Below are 24,649 nucleotides of genomic sequence, written 5' to 3' on the forward strand. Positions count from 1 at the left end.
ATCCTTCAGCCCTCATAAAGGGAATAGAGTTCATGCCCAATTGAATGGTCCTTGGAATATCTAACCCCTCAGTGCCTGTTTCATCCTTACTGTCACCAGATGTACTCGCCCCGACTTGCTCTGTGGTGACATACTGGCAGTCCTTGCCAGCACACCGTCTCTTAGTCACTGGAGTTCCACTTCCAGGCTCACTCCCGTCTAGCCTGGTCTCATCCCCCTCCCCCTCGACATCTAGTTTAAAATTCAGTTAATGAGCCTAGCTAGATTTTTAGTAAGGACTTTAGTCCTCCTAGTAGACAAGCGTGCCCCATCCCTAGTAAGAAAGTCTAGGGGTGCATGGGCCACCCCATGATCAAAGAACCCAAAGCCTCTCTCCTCACACCAGGCTTGGAGCCAGGTATTAATCAAGTGCTTCTTTTTGACTTCTTGCTCCTCATTCCTTAGTGTTTGAATGGAGCTAAAATGGACCTGTGCAAAGCTCTGAGATCTATTGGTAAAAAGTTCTGCAAGAGAAGTAGGAACTTTTGTAGCATCATCTCTGAGTTCAAACATGGGGCTTCTGGAGAAGAGGTTAAAAAATGGAGTGTGAGACACAGAAGAAAAAAACAGAAGACAGCAGAGGAAGAAGAAGGGAGAAGAGGGTAAAGACCAATAGGAGTTAAGGAGGAGGAGAATTGATAGAATGCTGTGTAAGAGATTTAATTGCTAAGGACAATAGAATTTACACTGCGGTTTAAGTAGATGTGTGTATTGTTCCTGCTGTGGGAACAGCAGACTTTCCAGATCTTGTTTCTGACAGACAATAACTGTGAACTCTATTATGTGCAAACAATAAATCTAAGCAGCACCTCCAACATATGCATGAGAGAGAAAAAGAGGCTCTATATTTTCAGAAATGTTAGCATATATTTGTTAACACTAGACTTTGCTAAATATCACAAAGAAAGACTACAAGACAATGGTAACACATACCCAAAGCAGTATATGAGCTTGCAAGTAGATACATGGTTTTGAAGGTCTGTCCCATTTTTAATAGGTAAGGCCTTCAGGGGTGGTAGACTGTGCAAGGTCTTGGATAGACTGGATGGGTTTGTTTTGTTGATATATTTACTGGCTAGTATGCTCAATTTCAGTGTGTTAAACAACCATTCCTAAGTTAGGGTCATGACCGCACTTGAGGCCCGAAAGCCTGGAAATGAAAATGAAAGTGGAGATGTGACCCTCGAAGTAGAGTTGCTAAGGGAAAACTTTGGGAAGCACTGATGTTGTGCTACTATGTGGATGGTGAGTTCAATCAGTATGGAAAGGGGCTCCAGGAAAGCTGGGGAGGAGCTCTTGATCAGGGAGTGCATGCATGAGATGAGGAGAACCATTTTCAGTGGCAAGAGGGGAGATTGAGATGAGATCTTAGGGAGAAATGTTTTCCTGTGAGGGTGGGGAGGTCCTGGCCCAGGTTGCCCAGAGCAGTGGTGGCTGCCCCATCCCTGGAGGTGTTCAAGGCCAGGTTGGATGGGGCTTTGAGCAACCTGATCCAGTGGGAGGTGTCCCTGCCCATGGCAGGGGGTTGGAACTGGATGGGTTTTAAGGTCACTTCCAACCCAAACCATTCTATATTTTAGGAGGGTGATCTTACAACCAGGGCATCATCATGGGATGTAGCCAAGTTTATGGGGTTTGCCCAACTCTTCAGTGTTACTGGGGGAGGTGGAGGTTGCCCCATACCACCTGCATGATCTTTGAGCAAGGAAAGAGTATGTTTAATGAAGGAAAGAGTCGATATGTTGAGCAAGCATACTGAATAGAAAGATATAGCCACATTGAAGAAAAGACTGTCTTAGTTCTTTAGAAGAAGTGGAACAGATACCTTCTTCAAGAACAGATCCTAAGCTTGAATTCAGCCTGGACTTTGAAGGTTTAAGGCTCAGTTGCCAGTACACACTCACCTAGTGGCACTTCAGGCATCTTAGGATAACCTGTTTGGTCTCCAGCTGCTGTTCCCAAGGGACACAATTCTTCCATAGCTCCTGTGTCATATTTGACAGCCCCATGAGGAAGCTTGCAATACCCTAATGAGTTTTAAATGGAACATGATCACTATGTGTGAACAAGTGAATTGAGCCCTGAGGCTCCTAAATCATACTTCTGAATACAGTCATGAAAAGTAGACTTAAACAGTCGTATCTCCTTATTTTCCATGTTCTATGCACTTTTAATCCAATCTCAAATTATACTGTGCTATGACTGCAGCATTCACAGTAGAGCTGGAGAATATTCCTGACTTTCACCTAGAGAAATATTCTGTAGTTATTGATAGAACTTTTGTGGTATGTAGGATGCCATTTCAGTAAATGAAGAGGCATTAACAGATGATTTTTTTGCAGTGACATGTCTTTGTTTCTCATTTATTAGTAACTTGTATTTTTTTTATACCAGGATTAATTATTGATGCAAATATTTCACCCATATTTTTTTCTGTCACAAGCAGGGAAAAAAATCCCTGGCTGTGAATAATCCATAAAATGGTTATGAAGCCCAAATTCCTCAGAGAGTATCAGATATCTACCTGGTGTCCCTGAATACTGGATTTTGCATTTAGATCTCTGAATTAACAGATGTGTACAGTCTCACGCAGGCAAAAAGCTCCTTCTTGATACTACATCTGAGGAGGCTCATGGGCACTCTTTATTTTAACAAAAACATGGGTTATTTTGTGCTTGTGAAATTTGTTCTAAATCTACTTGTTTCAAAATGTTCATAACCAGTACTCTGCACAGAGCTCAACTTCTAAGTTTTAGTTCATAAAGCACATCTAAAAAGGATAAGTGTACCTACTGTAATATGTTTCCAAAATGAAAAAAGTCACAATTTTTAGCAAAAGCCCCTGAATCTCAAGCCATACTTTTCTAATGTATGCAATCCTGTTAAAAAGTAAATCTTACTATGCATCCTTGAACGTGAGATACAACAGATTTCAAACCAGCTCCGGCAAATAAAATCTATAGAAAGTAATTATTATCAAAAATATAGTGTTAAAAAAGAGAAGGTCTTATAAAGAAGGAACTTGATTTTAAACTTACAGTATTTTAAAATACTGCACATTTCAGATCCTTCTATTTGCTGTGTTAAAAGTGGGGACTGTAAGAGTGTTTCCAAGCATTTTCTCCACAACTATGAAAGCTAGAAAGATGGTCTAATATGAAGCACAGACTTCTATGCATTCGTGTTATGCAACAACTTGAGGATTTAAAAAAACAAACAAAACCAAAAACAAATACTGAAAAACATGATAAAATCGTAAGTCAGCAGGCCTGACCAACAAGCAGAGAGGTTATTTATTTATTCAGGACTGTTCTGTGTCTATGAAACTGAAGCCTTGTCTGCACTTAAGAATGTTTCTTTTTATTAGTCCTGCATAGGGCAATCATTCCCCTCATCTAGAAATGGTAATTCTAGTTTAAACATGTTTTAAACGTATATCCTAGTTCTGGTACAGACCAGACTTGAATACACTATTTTCTGAAGAACCACAGAAACCAAGTTGACATTTGGGATTTTCTTTTTCACAGGAACAAGTAGCCACAGCTGCTTATAATGTTTTAATGTTTTTTTTTCACTACAGTAGCAAATCATATAAGAACATATCAAATAAGCTTTTATTATAGTCTTGTAAAATAGTCAGCAGCATGTATCAAGCCCAGAAGCTATGTTCTTGCTCTTTGTTCTGATGATGTTAATAAAGAATTTTTTTTTTATATATATATATGATCCAGAGAAGAGGAAGTGTCTAATATGCCTGTTGTTGTGAAATCTGAAATCCTCATCTTTTCCAATGAAAAGCGAAATATTTAAGGTCAATTTTTCAACAACTCATTGAAAAAGCATGCACACACTATTTGCATGTTCAGACCAAATAACTGTAATTAATTGCACATACAATCACTTGATGTACTGTCTGTCTCGGGCAGATTGGCTGTAATCATGTGCACATAATCCTCAAAGCTTCCTTGAGTTTCACAGAAACTGAAAATCATAGATGATATCTTTATTTAAAGCTTCCATGGAGGGATGGTGGCTCAACAAAGTAGAGGGAGTATAACAACTGCTGCTTATTTTCTTGAGGGAGGATAGACAGTCTCACCATATGTGCAGTCTTTCTCCCCTCTCCCAAGTTATGGAGCAACATCGTTACCAATAAATAAACCTAGGATGAGGAAGGAGGTGGAGTTTTTGCCCTTCCATCCCTTCCATGAAGGCAAGTAGCCCTAAGCCACTGGGTTTGGTATGGAGAGCTATGCTGGGCCTTAGGTTACTGAGGCTAGAAAGGGACCCTGAACAGTATCCTGAGGCAGGCAGGGATACAATGAAATCTTCTGATAACACTGCACTGATAAGCTCAGCAGGACCACAGCACTCCTAGCATAGTTTTGGCTCAGGCCAACTGCATCTCTCCCACAATTCAAAGTCATATTTCAGGGGTTTGCACAGGCCAAGGATCATCCCCAATAAGAATACTGTTAATACAGTTAGAAGGGCAAAAGTTAGCCATATGGACACAGGCCTTGCTATCCCAGTTAGCTTCAGGACCAAAGAACATTCCTTGGTCCATTTTATTTACTAATACAGACACAGCCCTCGAGTCAGATTTATACACTGTATATGCTAAACCCTTATTTGTATGGGTCTAGGAATTGCTTATATAAATTGCATGTGATAGAATGGCAAAGTACAAAGTCACAAATGAGCTGTGCATAATACTCATCTTAATTCTCTAGCAAAGGCACACATGTATCAACCTGTCTATGCTCCTTACTTCTTTAAATGTACTACAGAGATTTTTCTTGAAGATTCGGGAGAGAAAGACAGCAGGTAAGTGAATAAACTCAGTATATTGATAAGTAAATAGTGAACAAGTAATACACTAATAACAGAAAATGTGCTTGCTATTAAAATACTCAGGGGAAAATATGATTGATTTTAATAACTCAAGTGAACTTCACAATCTGTGTTTCTGAATAGGAGAAGTGCCAGATTTGGAATAAGTTGTTGCCTTATAGAATGTATCTTGGCATTTTCTTCTGCTGTGAATTTCACCTGAGCTATGCAAATCATCTTGTCTTATGCTTTTTTTATTAGGCAATTTTGTCTTGATACTCTGAGTAATGAACTACAAAATACAGTTTTCAATGGAATCAACATGTTACTTCAAGAGTGGAGACACTATGTAAATAATTGCTTAGAATAATTTCTTTCATGCGCAAATTAAAGAGCTGCAAATATAGCTAGGCAGACTGAAGCAAGGAATGAGAAGGAATTAAGTGCTATTGGACACACCTTGTGGGTTCCTGATATTACTAGGAATGTCCTAGGTGTATAGCTCAGTCTGTTATGCTCTCTAAACTATGGGATGTGGGCAGATAATTCACATTTCCTTTCTTGTATGTCACTGATCTATCTACATGAGAACAAGTTATCTGACCTACTATACATGAATACATTATAAAGCTCTGTTTTAAAAGGACAGAATTTTTTATAAGATTAAAGCAAATGCCAAAACACATCTTTAACAGACAGAAAAGAAGACCTCTTTTGCAAGAGGTCTTTGGACAGGCTGCATGACAATTGTATATTAACTCTGGAAACCTATTGTCAGGGACAACAAGTGCCTAGGATACTGCAAAGAAATACAACCTTCCTCCAAAAATTTAGACAGAATGGAACTTTTGTAATTTCTTTCTGCTGACTTCTCTCCACCTACTTTTGCTACAAAAAAGAGGGTGATCCATGCCAGAAAAAAAAAGCATGACTTGGTGACTTGTCAAAAAGGGAATGAATAATCCAAAACCAAGAATAAAATTAGACTAAGCTAGAATCAACTTCCAATAAAAGCATGGTCTAGAAAGTCTGAATTTGGAGCTTATTTTTGCGTGAAGGTATTTAAACTTTCACCGATGCTGTCTTTTTCCATTAGTAAGCAAAGTTTAGTTTCTGTCTTACATTTCAGATGGTTGACACAGCAAACGGCAGAAGTAAATGATATTGTGGGAAAACTGCAGCTTGCAATTCTTGTTTCTTAAAGACCTGGCTCTTCCAACCTGGTTATTCAATGATTCTATGATTCTAAAAAAAAGCTTCAGATTCCATGAGGCTGCCCTAACAATGTGCAGAAGTTCATAGCAGAAAGCAAGAATAAATGGGGGGGTAGGGTGGGAGGGGTGGAAGATAAGACAAGATAGATAAAATGTTAGATGCAAATTTCATCATACTGACATCATGTGATCAGATACTGACATTCTTTGACCAGATAACATATCTCCAGACAAAGAAAATGCAATCCACTTGGGCATCAACAAAAATTGTGTTATGACACCATAAAGGAAAATTTTAGTTATGCTAGAAGAAGGTGGTAATTAGTGGAAGAATGGTAAGGCAGGTAAAAAAAGGCTAAAAAGAGGAAAAAGGCGATGATCACAAGCAGTCCTGAGAAAGGAAGTATCCAACCAGAGTGCTCCTCAAACATCATGTTTAATATATTTGTTAACTGAACCTTTGGACAGAATCCAAGCATATATATGTTGATAACAAAAGTTAGGATACACGGTCAGTATAGATGAAAACACAGATACTACCCACAGAGAATTGGATGGCATTGATCATTGGCAAGTTGCAACAGGAAAAAGAATGAGACTCCAGATTGAGGGGCTACTAACAATGATACAAGGCAGTTGTGTGATATGGACATCATACAAGTCCAACACAATCACAAGACAGGATAGAAAGAGCAATGAAGCTCTTGAACAGTCTTCCAGAAGGAGCAATGGGGCAAAAATAGCCCAGATCATCTTAAGACGGAACTCCATCAATTTATTAAAAAGGCTATATGATGTGGTTGCCTGAAACAGGAGGAGACTGGATGAGCCAGAAGATCCCCTTCAGTCTTGGTTAAAAAGACCATAACACCTTGCCACTATTTCTAGAAATGTGACTTACAAGCACAATAACCTGAACTCAACAATTTTCTATTAAAATTTATTTTCTTGTTCCAGTTCTTCATGTTGAGAAGCTAGCACTGCAAAACCCTTTAAGCACTAAAGAAAAGGAAAATCCAAATACTGAAATCCAGGTTGCAATGGGAAAAATTTAACCTGGTGAGGCAACAGTCAAACCATAATAGACACAGAATAAATAACATATAATAAATCACGGGCTTTGAGTTCTTAGGGAGACCTTTAAGACTAAAGGTTGTGGTGATGGAGAGGGTCATGAAGATAATTATTCAAGGCAAAGTTCAAAATAATTTACATAAGAATTCCTGAAATCCCCCTTCATTTTGTAGAAATCAGTAGCAATTAAACAAAGTTGAATTGAGGGCCACAGAGATGATCCAAGACTGGAGCACCTTTCATAGGATGACAGGTTGAGAGAGTTGGGGTTGTTCAGCCTGGAGAAGAGAAGGCTCGGAGGAGACCTTAGAGCGTCCTATGATTCTATGAATATCAGTGTTAAGAATTCTGGGTGGTTTTTTTCCTGAATGTATAATTTTCCTGCTAAAAATTCAAACATTACACATTATTTATCTGCAGAAGTTGTGCATGTTGCATATGGGCTTCATAACTTGGATATTTTTCAAGAAATATCCCTAGAAATTGAAAGTCAGAAACATGTAAAACCAAGTTTCAACACTGTTGTCTGTGTTCTTAAAGAAAGAAAAATAACAAAAGGGAAAATTCATTCTCTGTGTTTAATATACTTTATGATTCTAGTTGTCCTTCTGAAATGAAAATTCCAAGTTTGTGAATAATGGAAACATTTCAAGCCACTGTAAAATTTTGTATTTGCTTTATCCAAGCAGCAAATTGTGACAAGCCTTTTTTTAAAGCTTCTTCTGAAAGTTGTACTTTTTTGCAGTTCTTTCCTAGTTATTTGAGGATCTCAGTTTTGTTTTATATTTCAGTTCATTGAAATCAGAGGCCTCAATTCAGCAGTGTATTTACCATGTTCCAAATTTCTTTAAGGCCATGAATATCTCCATTGAATGCATGAAGGACTCTACATTATATGAACATGAGAAATAGAGCTGGGTTTTAAACACATGTGAGGACACTTTATAATGTATTTTAGTTAAAATGTGCTCAAAATGCATTTGGTTTTGATTATGCATTTCTAATCAGTTAATATAAACTAGTGGTACCTTTAGCTCCATTCCAATGCTAAATACAGAGGAGCAAGTAGTCAAAAATAAGAAATCGACTAATGCCTCGCTCCGAGCCTGGTGTGAGGAGAGGGGCTTTGTTTTCTTTGATCATGAGGTGGCCCAAGCATCCCCAGGCTTTCTTACTAGGGATGGGACATGCGTGTCTCCTAGGGGGGCTAAAGCCCATGCTAAAAATCTAGCTAGGCTCATTAACTGAACTTTAAACTAGAGGGGGAGGGGGAGGGGGATGAGACCAGGCTAGTCAGGAGTGAGCCTGGAAGTGGGACACGAGTGACTCAGAGATGGTGTGCTGGTGAGGACCACCAGTACCTCAAAACAGATCAAGTGGGGGCAATTGCACCTGATGACGATAAGGAAGAAATTGGCACTCTGGTGTTAGCTATTCCAATGACCAGTAAATTGGGAATAAACTCTATTCCCTTTATGAGAGCTGAAGGATCGCCAGCCCAGCTGAAGTGCATTTACACCAATACACGCAGCATGGGCAATAAGAAGGAGGAGTTGGAAGATGTTGTAGGGCAAGGAGGCTATGATGTCGTTGCTATCATGGAAATGTGGTGGGATGACTCATATAACAGGAGTGCAGCTATGATGGGGTATAAACTCTTCAGGCAGGACAGGAAGGGTAGGAGAGGAGGCAGGGTAGCCCTCTATGTAAGAGAGTGCTTTGATACACTTGAGCTCGATTATGGTGATGAGGAGATCGAGTGCCTGTGGGTTAAAATCAGAGGAGCCCACCAGAAGGTAGATATTGTGGTGGGAGTCTGTTATAGACTACCCAGCCAAGAAGAAGCAGCTGATGAGCTCTTCTATAAACAACTGGGGATAGTCTCAAGATCGCTACCTCTGGTCCTTGTGGGAGACTTCAGTCTTCCAGATGTCTACTGGAAGTACAATACAGCAGAAAGGAAGCAGTCTAGGAGGTTCTTGGAGTGAGTGGAAGACAACTTCCTCATACAACTGGTGAATGAGCCGACAAGGGAAGGTGCCCTCCTGGACCTGCTGTTTGTGAACAGAGAAGGCCTTGTGGGGGATGTGACGGTAGGAGGACACCTGGGACAAAGCAATCACGAGATGATAGGGATTTCAGTTCTAGGTGAGGTGAAGAGGGGGATTAGCAGAACAGTCGCATTAAACTTCCAGAGGGCAGACTTTGGACTGTTCAGAAGGCTGGTTGGCAAAGTCCCATGGGAAACAGTCCTTAAGGGCAAGGGAGCCCATGAGGGCTGGGCGCTCTTCAAAAAGGAAATCCTAGCAGCTCAGGAGAAAGCCATCCCCATGTTCCGGAAAAAGAGCCGGCGGGGGAAAAAACCAGCTTGGTTGAGTAGGGAGATCCTGAGAGATATCAAAAGGAAGAGAAATGTCTATGAGCTTTGGAAGAAGGGACAGGCATCTTGGGTGGACTAAAGGAGTGAAGTGAGATCGTGCAGAGAAAAAATCCGGAGGGCTAAGGCCCAACTAGAAATCAAATGGGCTAAGTCCGTGAAAGATAATAAAAAATCTTTCTATAAACACATTCACAATGAAAGGAGGACTGGGAAGAATATTCAGTCCCTATTGGATGCAGAAGGAAGGACAGTGACAGGGGATGAGGAAAAGGCTGAGGTACTTAATGCCTTCTTTGCCTCAGTCTTTAACTGTAAATAAAGTTGTTCCCTCTGTGTACAAACCCAGGAGTTAGAGGAGCAAAATGAGGCTCCCATGATCCAAGAGGAGGTGGTTAGAGACTTGCTTGCCCAGCTAGACACCCACAAGTCTATGGGGCTGGATGGGATTCACCCAAGGTATTGAAGGAGCTGGTGGATGTTCTGGCCAAACCCCTTTCCATCATCTTCCAGCAGTCCTGGAAGACTGAGGAAGTTCCACTAGACTGGAGGCTGGCTGGTGTGGTGCCCATCTACAAGAAGGGTCGTAGGGAGGACCCAGGAAACTACAGGAGTGTCAGTCTGACCTCAGTGCCAGGGAAAGTCATGGAGCAGGTGATCTTGAGTGCTATCATGAAGCACATGCAAGAGAACCGGGTGATCAGGCCCAGTCAACACGAGTTCACGAAAGGCAGGTCTTGCCAAACTAACCTGATCGCCTTCTATGACAAGGTGACTCGCTTACTGGATGAGGGAAAGGCTGTGGATGTGGTTTTTCTGGACTTCAGTAAAGCCTTTGACACATTTTCTCACAGCATTCTGCTTAGGAAACTGTCAGCCTCCGGCCTGGACAGGCGCACACTCTCCAGGGTGGAAAACCGGTTGGACGGCAGGGCCCAGAGAGTGGTGGGAAATGGAGTTAACTCCAGCTGGAGGCCAGTGACAAGTGGGGTTCTCCAGGGCTCAGTGCTGGGTCCAGCCCTGTTCAGTGCCTTCATCAGTGACCTGGATGAAGGCATTGAGTGCACCCATAGCAGGTTTGCGGACAACACTAGGCTGGGTGGAAGTGTTGATCTGCTGGAGGATAGGGAGGCTCTGCAAAGGGATCTGAACAGGCTGGACCGCTGGGCTGAGTCCAATGGCATGAGGTTTAACAAGGCCAAATGCCGGGTCCTGCACTTGGGGCGCAACAACCCTATGCAGTGCTACAGACTAGGACAAGTCTGTCTAGAAAGCTGCCTGGAGGAGAGAGACCTGGGGGTCTGACTGAACATGAGCCAGCAGTGTGCCCAGGTGGCCAAGAAGGCCAATGGCATCTTGGCTTGTATCAGAAACGGCGTGACCAGCAGGTCCAGGGAGGTTATTCTCCCTCTGTCCTCGGCACTGGTGAGACCGCACCTCGAGTATTGTGTTTTGTTCTGGGCCCCTCACCACAAGGAGGATGTTGAGGCTCTGGAGCGTGTCCAGGGAAGAGCAATGTATCTGGTGAAGGGGCTGGAGCATAGGTCTTACAAGGAGCAGCTGAGAGAGCTGCCTGTAGAAGAGGAGGCTGAGTGGAGACCTTATTGCTCTCTACAACTACCTGAATGGAGGTTGTAGAGAGGAGGGAGATGGCCTCTTCTCCCAAGTGTCAGGGGACAGGACGAGAGGGAATGGCCTCAAGCTCCACCAGGGGAGGTTCAGGCTTGACATCAGGAAAAAATTTTTCACGGAAAGGGTCATTGGGCACTGGAACAGGCTGCCCAGGGAGGTGGTCGAGTCACCTTCCCTTGAGGTGTTTAAAAGACAGGTGGACGAGGTGCTGAGGGGCATGTCTTCCATAGGATTGTTCATGGTACTGTTAATAATGACTCTTCATGGTATTTATAAACCTCCCAGGAGATTATACTTCCTGATTACTTACATGATAATAATACAAAACCAAACCAGCTCAGTTTAGTTCAGGGACAAGATCCAGTGTGCATACAGGATACATTAGAGTCAAAAGCAATAACTCATTTACAGACCCATTCTCCGCGGTCATTTATAAATGAAATAAGTATTGTTAAGGAAATAGCAGTTGAATGGTTTTTCATGATCAGATCTAGATAAGACAACATGGAATAAATTAAACATAAAACATAAATGGGATGTGATATTTTACTGTACTGAGAAGAAACAGGGCATCCTACTGCATTATCAGATTTCCTTTTATATGTGGACAACTCTCCATCTTACAGGATTTAGTCTGATGTAGCGATAAAGGCACGGATCCCGTTGATGAGGCAACAAGCAAGATCACCTTTATTGAGAGGATGCAAACCTTATATAGTGTTTCTGTACCCAGTCAGCAGCTACCCCAGTGAGTTTCCACCTGTGAGAATCCCACAGTTACAGTGATAGAGTGCAACCCACTATTTACCGCAGATGTGGCCCTTATCTTCATGTTTTCCATCTAATGCATTCTTTTCTTATTAACTCATGGGTCTTAGTAAAGATTCCAAGGTCTCAACAAGCTAGCAAGCATGAGAACACCGGCCATATGCTCTGTGCTTGCTGCTAATATCACAGGTACGCCAAGGCATCGTCCGCTGGAGGTGTTTAAGGGACGGGTGGACGAGGTGCTGAGGGGCATGGTTTAGTATTTGGTAGGAATGGTTGGACTCAATGATCCGATGGGTCTTTTCCAACCTGGTGATTCTATGATTCTATGATTCTATGAATAGTATCTAAATATGAGGCTATAAAGTTCCCTTTAAACTGTCTGAACCTGTTAAATGCTACTTATACAGTTTTTGCGTAGCTTATAAAAAAAAGATCTTTGTGAATAGATATAGAGTGTTTTCCATTTCCAATATTTATCAGAATTAGAAAGAAATATAAAGCATAAAAGGAAATGTAAGCTTCCAGAAAATGTTGCTAATTTCTGAGTGCCTTTGTTCTCATTCAGAATGCCAGTGGTCCTCTCTAGACCACAAAGATTTAATAAAAACCTTGATAATTATGCCCATTTTTTTCATAAATGTGCCATCTTATTTTATCTCATGCTCTCTTTTCAGAACAATTTCCCCCTTCTGCCTAAAAGAAAAACCCTAATAGCACTTTCCTCCAGTGGGTTCCAGTAAAAGGAGGCAAGCAGTAATAGAAGCATGGATTCACAGGCTTGAAAATAGAACCATATGGAAACATGGGCAGAAGACTTGAGCAGGAAAGGTACTGTTTAAAAATTAATCTTTACAGCTTCATGTGGACTGTTAGGAACACTGCAAAAGGTCTGAAAACTATTAATTCAATGCTGCTACAAAGCTAAAACAACATTTATGTTGTCAGACTGGCTCATCAATGACAGTCTGTGACACTTTGTGACCTAAATCTAAATTAATAAAAGACTCTGAAGATTACTTATTGTATCTGTCTTTATAGTCACATTTTCTGTGACCACTGACATGCACATGTGTACAGGGTATTTATTACTCTGTTTTAATATTACTACCCTTCACCTTCTTATGAGGAAAATAGGAAATGAGAAAGAAGAAGAGTCTCCAAACTCTTACATGGCAAATAAAGTACAAAGAAAGAAATATGAGAGCTATAGTAGCATTTAGCCTGTTTATGAAGAGCGGGGGAAATTGTAACTTATATTACAGTATTAGTTTTCTGTCTGTTTTTCCACTGCACTTCAAGGGTATAAAATGGAAAATACATGAGAAAAGTAGTCTCAAAGAAGGGGTTTTATATGATACTTTCCAAATTGACAAGAATACACAGACACTACAGGGATTACAAGTCTCTTTGATGAAGTGTCTCACTTAAACCTGTTTCTGCTTTCTTCATGGAATGAGATAATCTCTTCAAAATATTTTTTTAATGACTCAAGGAAAGGTAATTGCTAATGTAAGGCTTAGAGGTCAGAACAAATGTGGGAAGAGAGGTAAGGAGAGGAATAATAAATACATAGATAAATTTAGAAAAGGGGCAATATGAGGTAATTTCACAAGTCAATCAGTCTAGTAAATGCTTAACTGTTTCACTGAAGAGCAGGAAGAGAAAAAGTAATGATCATATAGCCATTTCTATGAAAGAGCCTTGCTTACATGACACATGAATGAGTTAGATCCTCCTCAATTTAATCTTGACATGTTAATATTCAAGTCAAAAGGCACAAGTTTGTACAATTTTACTATTTGTATTAGCTAAAATTAAACTCACCAGGAATGCTACAGTGGATAGAAAAGATCTATTTGTGTCTAACAGTTTCTGTTTCAGATGAAATATAAATTCCTTTCTGTGTTTTTTTTCTGTTGTGCTGCAATACAACTGCCTTTGGTGAAAACTATATGTGATATAAAACAATAACAACAATAATTTAATCAAGAAAATGTCAGAAAATTAAATAAAAAGTGATCCCAAATTAAAAAGAGGACTGCATGAACTATTTTCTGTCATAGCTATACTTTAACTATATGTTTAGGGAATTGTTTTAATTTAAATTATTTATTGCAGAATAATAGTTCATTTTCATTTGACAGAGAATTAGTGCAAATTTTGCTTTACTACTTTCCCGTTGGAAGTAAATCATCCATTCCTCAGTATGACAGTGTCCTGCAGCTGATAGTGGCAAGCATATTAATTAATATGCTAAGCCTTTTAAGTGGCATAGGATAGAACCATCCTGTTCTCCCCAAATGTTTTAACAGGCCTAAGAATTATCACTTAATTTTAAGACTCTGAAGTTTGACTTCAGAGGCTTCAAAGGTTATAGCCTCCAAAATTAAGAAAATAACTATTTCTTGTAAGTAGAAATCTTGTGGCATTTGTAGACCTAATGATGTTATTAGATGATGTGATATTACCTTAAATAGAAAAAAGAAAAGGAGTAAAATAACTAATTTACAATACCTTTTAAAATCATCAAGACAAACTATGGTATGCAAGAGAAATTGCATGACTACCAGAATTATAATCCTGTAATTAACTGTGTACACTACTGATGACAAAGTAGAGCTCAGGCCTTTAGACAAAACTATACTGAGAAACATAGGTAACTAGATGACCTTTTTCAGAACTTCATTTTTGCAATTAGTTTAATACAGGCTATAGTATCTTAGCAAATGGAAAAATAAAGTGCATCACTGATGTCACTGTGATTTAACCAGTAAAAAAAAAATTTGTAGAAAGCCATTTAGAGAAGAAGATAAAAGAGAAAATTAATTGTGAATGATCATTTGGGTGCCTAAATTTGTAAAACTAGCAGCACATTTTGAGAAAGGTGTAGTAGGCAAGCTAAAGCTACCATTATCAAGCATCTGTATTAAAAAAATGTATTCCTACAGCATGTAACCTGACCAGGGGTTATTTTGAGGAGGGCATAGTGTTCCTTAACCGGTGTATTCAGTAAAACCAGGGCATCCTTCAATATCTTCTCTTATAAATGAGTCAGAAATATTTTTTTTCTGGAAAGTTTCTAAATGGTTATGGTTGGACTCGATGATCCAGTGGGTCTTTTCCAACCTGGTGATTCTACGGTTCTATGATAAATACTCTATTTAGAAAATATTCTGTCTCTATATATTGGTAATTTACTTTCATGAAACAGAATTATTAATCCTTATGAATTTCAATGGCTGCTTTACAGAAATTGTATTGTTTTCATGGCACCACAATTCTTTTTGTAGAAACTAATTGTGTCACCATACCAACATTCCTGGTATAGTTAATACAGTGATGGTCACAATCAAAATTTAAAGTACTACACAGCAGGCTGCATTTTTAGTAGAATATTTTGATTACTCCCATCCAAATACAGAAGGTGCACATGTGGCCTCTTCCAGATTCAGCACACCAGTACATAAGGCAGACAGATACAGAATTTATAATTCCTTATCCAGAGCCAAAACAAGCATAACCCAACTGTGTTATTGCCATCCTTTTTGCAATCTCTTGATTTCAGATTTCAGTTGCTATAGGGACATCTGTCTTTCATTTCTATATGGATAGTCAGATATTGTAGACATTTAGCAGCTCTTGTGAATCTTAGACTCACAAATTGTGCACTTAAGAGCAAAATTTTCATTCTACAACAAAGATCCAAAGTAATGTTCATGGTCCTGTAGGAAAATTTGAATACGCAAACTGAGTAAACCAAAAAGGCCCCAAAATCTGGAGGCAAGCCATGGTTTTATAACTTAATTATTTTTTAACAAACTCATGACATTTTGGGCCCAACTTCACATTTCTGAACAGATGGGATTTGCAGTGCTAGGTCTGGAATAGATAAATCAATCCTCACACAAGGCAACATGATGATCAGCCTTTTGACCAGATGGGGACCTCGGGATTTCACTGTCCTTTTCCCCAGAACATGCTAGACACAGGAGCCAGTTGTGGTATGATGGTAGCATGAGAGCCTACACACTGGTGTGTTTGGAGCAACACATGAACTCTTGTAAATAGCACAAAAAAACCCCAAACAACCTAGAAGTGCTTTCTTCAGTCTGGTCAAGAAAACAGGAGCACAATGGCAAATCACATACAGATTGTTATAGCAAAGAGAAAAAGCAAAAGCATTGTCTCATCCCATAAGGAGAGACCAAAATTCGTTAATTCCCTGCCCCCCCCATTACAAATGGAGTGAAAAAGCACCGAAGGTCCATAAACACTAAACAATTTATTGCTAATATGTGCCCACACTACTTAATTACATAGGCAAAATATGCAGCCTCAAAACACAAATACAATACTAAAATGTGTGGCTGCAATCACAATGTCAAACACAATACTACAATGCATGTGTAAAAGATGCAGCACCAAACACGATACTGTGATAGGCCGTGCATTAATCAAAAGGCAAAAAAGAGAGAAGGCCGTGCACTTAATTAAAAAACAGAGAAAATAAGAGAAAAATATCCCCAGTCCTGGTTCCAGTCCTGGTTTTGTTTTTTAACTAAAGCACCAAATAATGTCCATAAGGTCAGCATCCACCCCATCTCTTTTGCTCTTGTCTCGAAGTATGGACATACCCATTTAGCTGGTAACCATCGAGGTCCTTTATCTGTAACGACACAAGCATAACCTCTTCCCCACATTAATAACTTGAAAGGGCCTTCCCATTTTTGTGTATCTATAGATTTGACTAATACCTGAACATCATCATGTTTACTTAATCTATCTGTCATTGCATGAATGTGTTTAACAATTGGTGGTACTGTATCTGATCCACTTAACCATAAAAATTTCATAACATACAGCGCTTTATGTAACCTATTTTGTGGAGATTCTCCAACTTCTCCCCCTTTCTGTTTTTCTAAAATTGATTTCAATATCATATGAGTGCGTTCAATGATAGCTTGACCAGTGGGAGAGTGGAGGATTCCGGTAAGATGGGTAATTCCCCATTGTTGAAAAAAGCGTTGTGTGCTATGAGCAACATAACCTGGACCATTATCAGTTTTTAATTTGTGTGGAATTCCTAAAACAGCAAAAGCTTGTCGAAAGTGAGTTTGAACATGCCGACTTGTCTCTCCTGTGAGAGCTGTGGCCCATACGGCTTGCAAAAAAATATATATTGAAACATGAACATATTGTTGTTTTCCAAATACCTTAAAGTGAGTCACATCAGTTTGCCATATTTCCAAAGGGCCTAGACCTCGTGGATTTAGAGCTGGTACGGGCCCTATCGCTGAATGCTGACAGTCAGAACAACATTGAATGATTGCCTTTGCATCTCCTCTGGAGATTCCAAATTGTTTTGCTAATGTTTTAGTAGATTCGTAATGAGTAACAGAAAATAATTTGCTGATCAAGCCAACTAAACGAAGCCACAATGCTATCTTAACTAAATGCTAAAAGTTAAGTTTTGTATATAGATAAGTATCTACTGAATTTACAACCAAGCCTTCTGAAATCTCCTGAAACAAGAGTTAAGAGCAACAGATCACCTCGGGCCCCAGCAGACGTAGATTAGCCAGCTCAAAGAATGCGGCCTTGTGCAACTAAGGAACAAATAGCCCAGAGATAAGGAGGAAGAGGAGTTAGGAATTGTTTGACGAGAAGCTGGACTACAACCTTGAAGACTGCTGAACTGAGACAACTCTGTAAACTTAGCTGATATATATTATCTGGCCATATGGAGATTGCATGTACCCTAGAGGAAGGAGGGGGGCATCTTCAAAGATGTGACACGAACTCAGGGGGGGATAAAAGGGGTCGCTCAGCTTACCTAACTTTGCGAGCCTTGGTGGAGTTGCGACTCCCCAGCCACCCAGCGCTGCTTTTGCTTTCCTATCTAAATAAATAGTAAATTGATCCATGTTTGGACTTTGTATTGTTGACTCAATTATAACAGATTGATGAAAAAAATTGTGTGAGAGTCGCGCCTGCTGCAAACGGTCTGGCAGTGGTGCTGCCCACACAGGGTTGGTTAATTTGTCAGCCATAGCATTGCCACATTTTAGCACACCAGGCTAACTGGTATGACTGCGTATATGAACAACATAATAAATGTATGATCTTGTTTGTAATAACCATAACAAACATTTAAACTGATTAAATAACATATTCTCTATATGACGCAAGTCTGACCTTTCTATACATTGAATGACCCCTACAACATAATGTGAATCCACTACAAGATTGATAGGTTCATTTTGGAACAATTTAAAGGCCTCTATTACTACTTGTAACTCAACAGCTTGAGGTGATCCTGAACAAATCACAATATGCTTTTTCCATTCCTGATCATTTTTCCACACTACCACTGCTTTACCTGTTCTGCCATTTCCATCTGTAAATACAGTTTTTCCTTCAATGGGATGTTCACAATTTTTTGGCTTGTGTTCTATTTGTATTTGTTTTAAAAAGGTGATTAACCTATGTGCTGGACGTTGTATCTGTACTCTCCCTTCATATCCTTGTAAGGCAACTTGTATTGGTAGACTATTTTGGTAACACCATTGTAAATAATTGTCTGCCATAAGTATAATTATACTTTCTGGCTCCTGACCACGAAGGTCTACCATTCGTTGCCGTCCCTTAATAACTAATTCTGCAAACATTTCAACTTGTGTCAAAATAGTTTTTTTGGGTTGCTGGGCTAAAAATATCCATTCTAACATCATTAAAGGATCTTTTGCTGATCATCCCAGTGGGCAATTATCCCTAAAGTCTGTTCCTTTTGATTACAAATGATGAATTGTATAGCTAAATCATAACTGACTCAATGACACTGTACTAAACTAATACACTCACTGATTTCCTGCAATGCTTGTTCAGCTTCTTTTGTCAACTGTTCTTGGACGAATTCTTGTAAAATGGCGACCATCTCTTCTGTTAGCGGCCACTGGTGGGGGTTGCACTGCAATCCATTGTCCCACTACCATTGGTGCCACCGACAAGACTGGGCTGACTGGCACCCCAGATGTTATCACTACAGAACGGACTATAAGAGAATGAGAGGAGCAAGCACAAATGGGAGCTCCCTCTCAGCTTGTCTGAGATCCCCCACCGACGTTGTCAACAATCTACAAGCACCGGAGCGTTTGCAGAAACTTCACTCGCAGCAGCTTCAAGGAAACATCTAACGACTCTATCACTGAACTCTGTACAGGTCATATAGTCCTTTCCAAACCCTTATAGGATGCTAATATTGGTCTAGACTTAAGCTTATATTCTTGACTTAGAATTGTAACATTATAGGTAATAAACTAAATGTTTAAATATAATTCTGGGTCCTACTCTGTCTACCTTGGGATGTGACACCATCGTTGCACATGTGTTACTAACATTGTTGGTTTTTGAGCAGTTATTTGTGCCTCCCAAAAAATGTTTTTGTCATTCCCTGTAGAACCAAAACCTCCCTCTCCCCTGTGAACATTTTCTGCTTGACAAATTTGTGCCTTAAAAAGTATTAATTGGGCAATTCGTCTTCTCTTTTCAATAGTTACTGGAGGGCTGGGTGTCCACACCATGGCTTGAATTTGCCCTTTATAACCTGCACCAATCACCCCTGGTAATACAAAAATTCATCTTGTTGTCCCATGACCACAGGAGGGGTGAGGAGAGCAGTTGTTAGTGAAGCCTGAGGGAAAAAAAGTTGTTGAGTACCTCAGCCTTCTCCTCGTCTGTTAATACGAGGTCACCATTTTCAGCCATCAGTGGGGGTACATTCTCTTTAACCTTCCTTTTCTGATTGACATACCCGTAGAAGCCCTTTGGTTAATCATAGAATCATAGACTCATAGAATCATAGAATAACCAGGTTGGAAAAGGCCCACCGGATCATCGAGTCCAACCATTCCTATCAAATAGTAAATCCTGCCCCTCAGCACCTCGTCCACCCATCCCTTAAACACCTCCAGGGAAGGGGACTCAACCACCTCCCTGGGCAGCCTGTTCCAGTGCCCAATGACTCTTTCTGTGAAGAATTTTTTCCTAATGTCCAGCCTAAACTTCCCCTGGCAGAGCTTGAGGCCATTCCCTCTTGTCCTGTCCCCCATCACTTGGGAGAAGAGGCCAGCACCCTCCTCTCCACAACCTCCTTTCAGGTAGTTATAGAGCGCAATGAGGTCTCCCCTCAGCCTCCTCTTCTCAAGGCTGAACAACCCCAGCTCCCTCAGCCATTCCTCATAAGGCCTGTTCTCCAGCCCCCTCACCATCTTCGTCGCTCTTCTCTTCCCTTGCCAAGTTCATCTCCAGCTGCGCCTTGATCTTCCTGGCCCCATCCCTGCACAGCCAGGCAGCATCCCTATATTCTTCCCAGGTTCCCTGTTCCTGCTTGCACTGCCTGTGCAGTTCCCTCTTGTTCTTGAGTTTGACCAGCAGGTCTTGACTCAGCCATGCTGGTCTCTTCCCTTCCCTGCCTGATTTTCTACGTATGGGAAATGAGCACTCTTGTGCTTCATGGAAAGCATTCTTAAATATTTGCCAGCTCTGTTCTTCTCCCTTGTCCCCACGAACCGTGTCCCACGGGGTCCTACTGATTAACTCCTTGAAGAGCTGTACGTCTGCTTTCCTGAAATTTAGTGTCCTGACTATACTCCTCACTTGCCCATATCCCTCCGGACCTTGAACTCCATGCAGTGCATGATCAATGCAGCCCAGGCTGCCTCCAATCCTAATGTCACTGATGAGCTCACTTGTATTAGTGACCATCAGGTCCAGTATTGCATCCCCTTGTGTGGGAGTGTCTATTAGCTGGGTTAAGAAATTATTTTCAGTGCACTCTAGGGATCTCCTGGGTTGCCTACAGTCTACCATGCTACTTTTCCAGCATATGTCGGGGTGGTTGAAGTCCCCAAGTAGGATGAGAGCTTGCAAGTGTGAAGCCTCCTGTAAATGGAGGAAGAAGGCTTCATCAGCTGGCTCTCCTTGATCAGGTGGCCTGTAATATACACCAACCACAAGGTTCCTGTTGATTCCTCGGTCTTTTATTCTGACCCACAAGCTTTCAACCTGTTTGTGGCTACTCTTCAATGACAGCTCTTCACACTCTGTCCATTTTCTGATATAGAGGGCAATGCCTCCACACCTCCTTCCTGGTCTGTAGCCATTGATAGCCACACTCCAGTCATGGGATCTGTCCCACCAAGTTTCAGTAATGGCAACTAGATCATAGCTTTCTAGTAGCAGGGTAGCTTCCAGCTCCTTATGTTTGTTGCCCATGCTTTGTCTGTTTGTATATAGGCATTTCAGCTGGGGTGTTCTTTACATTGCCTTCTTTGTGGAAGACCCTGTATTTCCTATAAGGTGTTTTGGAGAAGTATCCTCCCGGACACCTACTACCTCAGGAGCCCCCCACTCATCTCCACAGGACTTCAACTGTGCCATGGCATCCCCAGCATGCCCCCGGACAGCAGGTGGATGGCCTATACCAGCACCCCACTGTGTCTCCCACCGCTTGTCATAGGCTAGCCTGATATTATCCCCCTCCCCCTTCACATCTAGCCCTACCTACGAGCCTTGCAATCTCCTGAGCAAAGACCCTTCTCCCCCTTTGAGAAAGGTGGCTCCCATCTGATACTTATAAACCTGGTGCCGTGTAGGCCATCCTATTATCAAAACCCCCAAAGTTATTGCAGTGACACCATCCACGGAGACATGTATTAATAGTCTGGACTCATCTGATCCTTACAATGTCACCACCTGTAACTGGAAGGAGAGAAGAAAAAATCATCTGGGCTCCAGATTCCCTCATTAGCCATCCCAAGGCCCTAAAATCTCTTCCCCTTGGGCTATGTACTGCAGCTTCATCACCTTTCATGTGGAGCAGCAGTAATGGGTAGTAGTCTGAGGGCCTTACCAGGCTGGGAAGTTTTCTAGCAATATCCCTTACCTGGGCACCTGGGAGGCAGCAGACTTCCCTGTGAGTAGGGTCTGCTTGACATATTGGACCCTCTGTCCCCCTCAGCAGAGTGTCTCCTATAACTATGACTCTCCTTTTCATCTTTGTGGCAGCTGTACTAATATGGGGTGTGTGCCGTTGTGGTTGCGGCCCTTGCTCTGATATAGACGAACCTACCCCTACATTTTTCTTTTGTCCGTCTTCCACATCAAGAGCCTTGTATCTGTTGCGGAGAGACACCTAGGAAGGCGTGGATAAGGAGGGGGTATGTTTTCTGCCCCGTCGGTGGACTTGCTTATTTTTCCAAATTCTCAAATGCATGTATCTATTCTAGCTTACCTATGTTTGCTATACTCATAAAGAATTAAAAACCTTAAGATATAAATATTTGAAATAAGTCACTAATTTTCAGTAATATATTGAGAAACATTTCCTAATTTTGAATGAAAGGGAAACAGAGGTCAGAAAAATGGTACTTCTAATGCACTACATTCTATGATACAGTGTTTTCATCAATATTATACAATCACAATTTTAAAAATTTTTCTTCCATGTCAAGCAGTTTAGTTTTTTTTATCTTAAATCCCATGTATTATTTCATAAAGCCCCTAAAATGTGGTTTATTCAAGACTGTGAAATTAATTGTACCAGAATTTATTTGCTTGGCCATGGAGTAAAGCTGCACAACCTTGCTCTTACAGGAAAAATGTAAAAGGTTAAATTTTCCTTTCCATTTCTCACAATAAGTGCAGCTCACATATGTGAGGAGAAAATATGACTCTAACTCTACATTGTTAAGCTAATAAGCTTTCTCATAGAGTGAGATAATAGCAACTGTGAGTGTAGCATACAGAACAATAAGTGCTGGCATATGAACTGGTTCAGTCTTGAGGGACAGTGTTTCATAGTATATCAGTGACAGAAGACTAGTCAGCATGAATGAAAAGTTTAAGCCTTCGTGAAAGTATGGTCTCAGAATTCTTTTGCAGTCACCTAGAAAAACGACATACTGAATTATTTTGGGGAATATAGCATTTAACACTTTATTTTCTAAGACTGTATACACACAAATTGATTAGTTTAATCAAAGACACAATATTTTAAAAAGGTGTTATATCTGTGAATAAATTTACATGAATTTAAGCCAATCAGATAAAACATTATACATCCAACTTAAAACAATGTAGGAATATCTTATAGGTCTATTTCTAAACCTGGGGAAATAGCAGGAAGCAGAAAAAAATTGTAACACTCTCCCTTTCTCAGGCACCAGACTGCAAGGGACTGTTGGTGCATATTATTTTCACAGTAAACCGTGTACTTGGAATTGCCACACATGCTGTCTCTGGAGAGCTATGGTTATTTGTTTTGAGTGTTTGTGACTACTGTACAATAATACTTCAACAACATTGCTACATTTATATTAGTAAATAAGCTGTTCAAGGACCCTTTTGTACCCCTGATGCAACTCAGCTTACATGGCATAGCTCACATTCATGGAGCTAAACTCTTTCCCCTCTTCTCCAAGTTCTCCCCTGCTCAGAAAAAAGCAATCCAAAACCCAGAATGGCCTCATTAATGGCTTATTAGGAACAGTCCCAGGCCCACGCTAGTTCCCAGCCTGTGCTCAGACATTGTTTGGGACGGTACTAATTGGCCAGGGCCAAAAGAGTTCCAGGGACTGTGCTAGCAATTAGAAGTATGTTCACTTGTACACATGCTTAAGCCCGTCAGTCACTGTGATCTATCATGAGACCGTCCTCTCTCTGCAGCTTCCAAAGGCAGCTCCTGAATTTGGCACCCTCCTTTGTTGGATTCAGTTAATGAAGTGGCTGCTCCAAACTCCAGCTGCCATGTGCTACCTCTGTCCTTCTCCCTTCAGCCAAAGAAGAGATAGCAGAGAGAGTAAGAGTTCAAAGACCTGAGTCATGTGAAGCACAGGAGGCCTTCAGTGCTGCTGAAACCACTGGTTCCATCTCTGACAGTGAAAGAAGACACCAGATACAAATATCCTGAAAGTTGGATCTACCCTAAAGGTCTTTGGCTGAGCTGTTTCCCAGACGGAGCCTCAATGGGTACATGCAGCCACCCAGACACTGGGCTGCAGGGAGTGCCCCCCTCTCATGCTGACTCCCACCACCAGTGGTGATTTCACTTGTGGAAGCTGTACTCAGGTGGGGGAACTCCTCCGCTTGGTGTCAGAGTTAAGGGGGGAAGTAACTAGGCTAAGGACCATTGGGGAGTGTGAGAGGGAGATAGACCAGTGGAGCAACACTCTATACTCCCTCTCACAAACTAAGCAGGCAGCCAGAGCTAGCATAGTTGAGAACTTCCCATCCACTAACTGTAAGGCTTAGGAGAAGAATGATGGGGAATGGCAGCAAGTTCCTGCCCGGCGCAGCAGGCGCGTTGTCCCCATTCAGACAACAAACTCCCAGGTTCCCTTGCAGAATAGATGCAAAGCACTGCCAAGTGGAATCAAACTCCATAGAGGAGGAGGATGGCTCCCACAGCCTAGAAACATTCCCTAGGCTGCGCCATCCTCAAATGAATATCAAAACAACCTCTGAGAAAAAGAAGAGTCTTGGGGGGATTCCCTTCTGAAGGGAACAGAGGGCCCAATCTGCAGACTGGGCCCAATCCGCAGACCAGGCCCACTACACAGGAAGGTCTGCTGCCTGCCTGGGGCCTCTGTGAAAGACTTCATAAGAAAGCTTCCTTCCCTGGTAAAGCCTGCAGATTATTACCCTCTGTTAG

General features: G+C 41.1%; 1 protein-coding gene across 1 annotated transcript in view; it reads left to right on the forward strand.

Moving 5' to 3' along the window:
• The window catches only part of LOC138733855 (follistatin-like), a 28,695-nt gene extending 16,038 nt beyond the window's left edge, over nt 1-12,657 (forward strand). Inside the window, exon 7 of the mRNA XM_069881357.1 lies at nt 12,615-12,657. Within this exon, the coding sequence (XP_069737458.1) occupies nt 12,615 (1 nt within the window). The 3' untranslated portion in view covers nt 12,616-12,657. The remainder of the gene's footprint in view (nt 1-12,614) is intronic.
• The last annotated feature ends 11,992 nt before the right edge of the window (nt 12,658-24,649 follow it).

Source organism: Phaenicophaeus curvirostris (assembly GCF_032191515.1).
Source record: "Phaenicophaeus curvirostris isolate KB17595 chromosome Z unlocalized genomic scaffold, BPBGC_Pcur_1.0 scaffold_52, whole genome shotgun sequence".
NCBI lineage: Eukaryota > Metazoa > Chordata > Aves > Cuculiformes > Cuculidae > Phaenicophaeus > Phaenicophaeus curvirostris.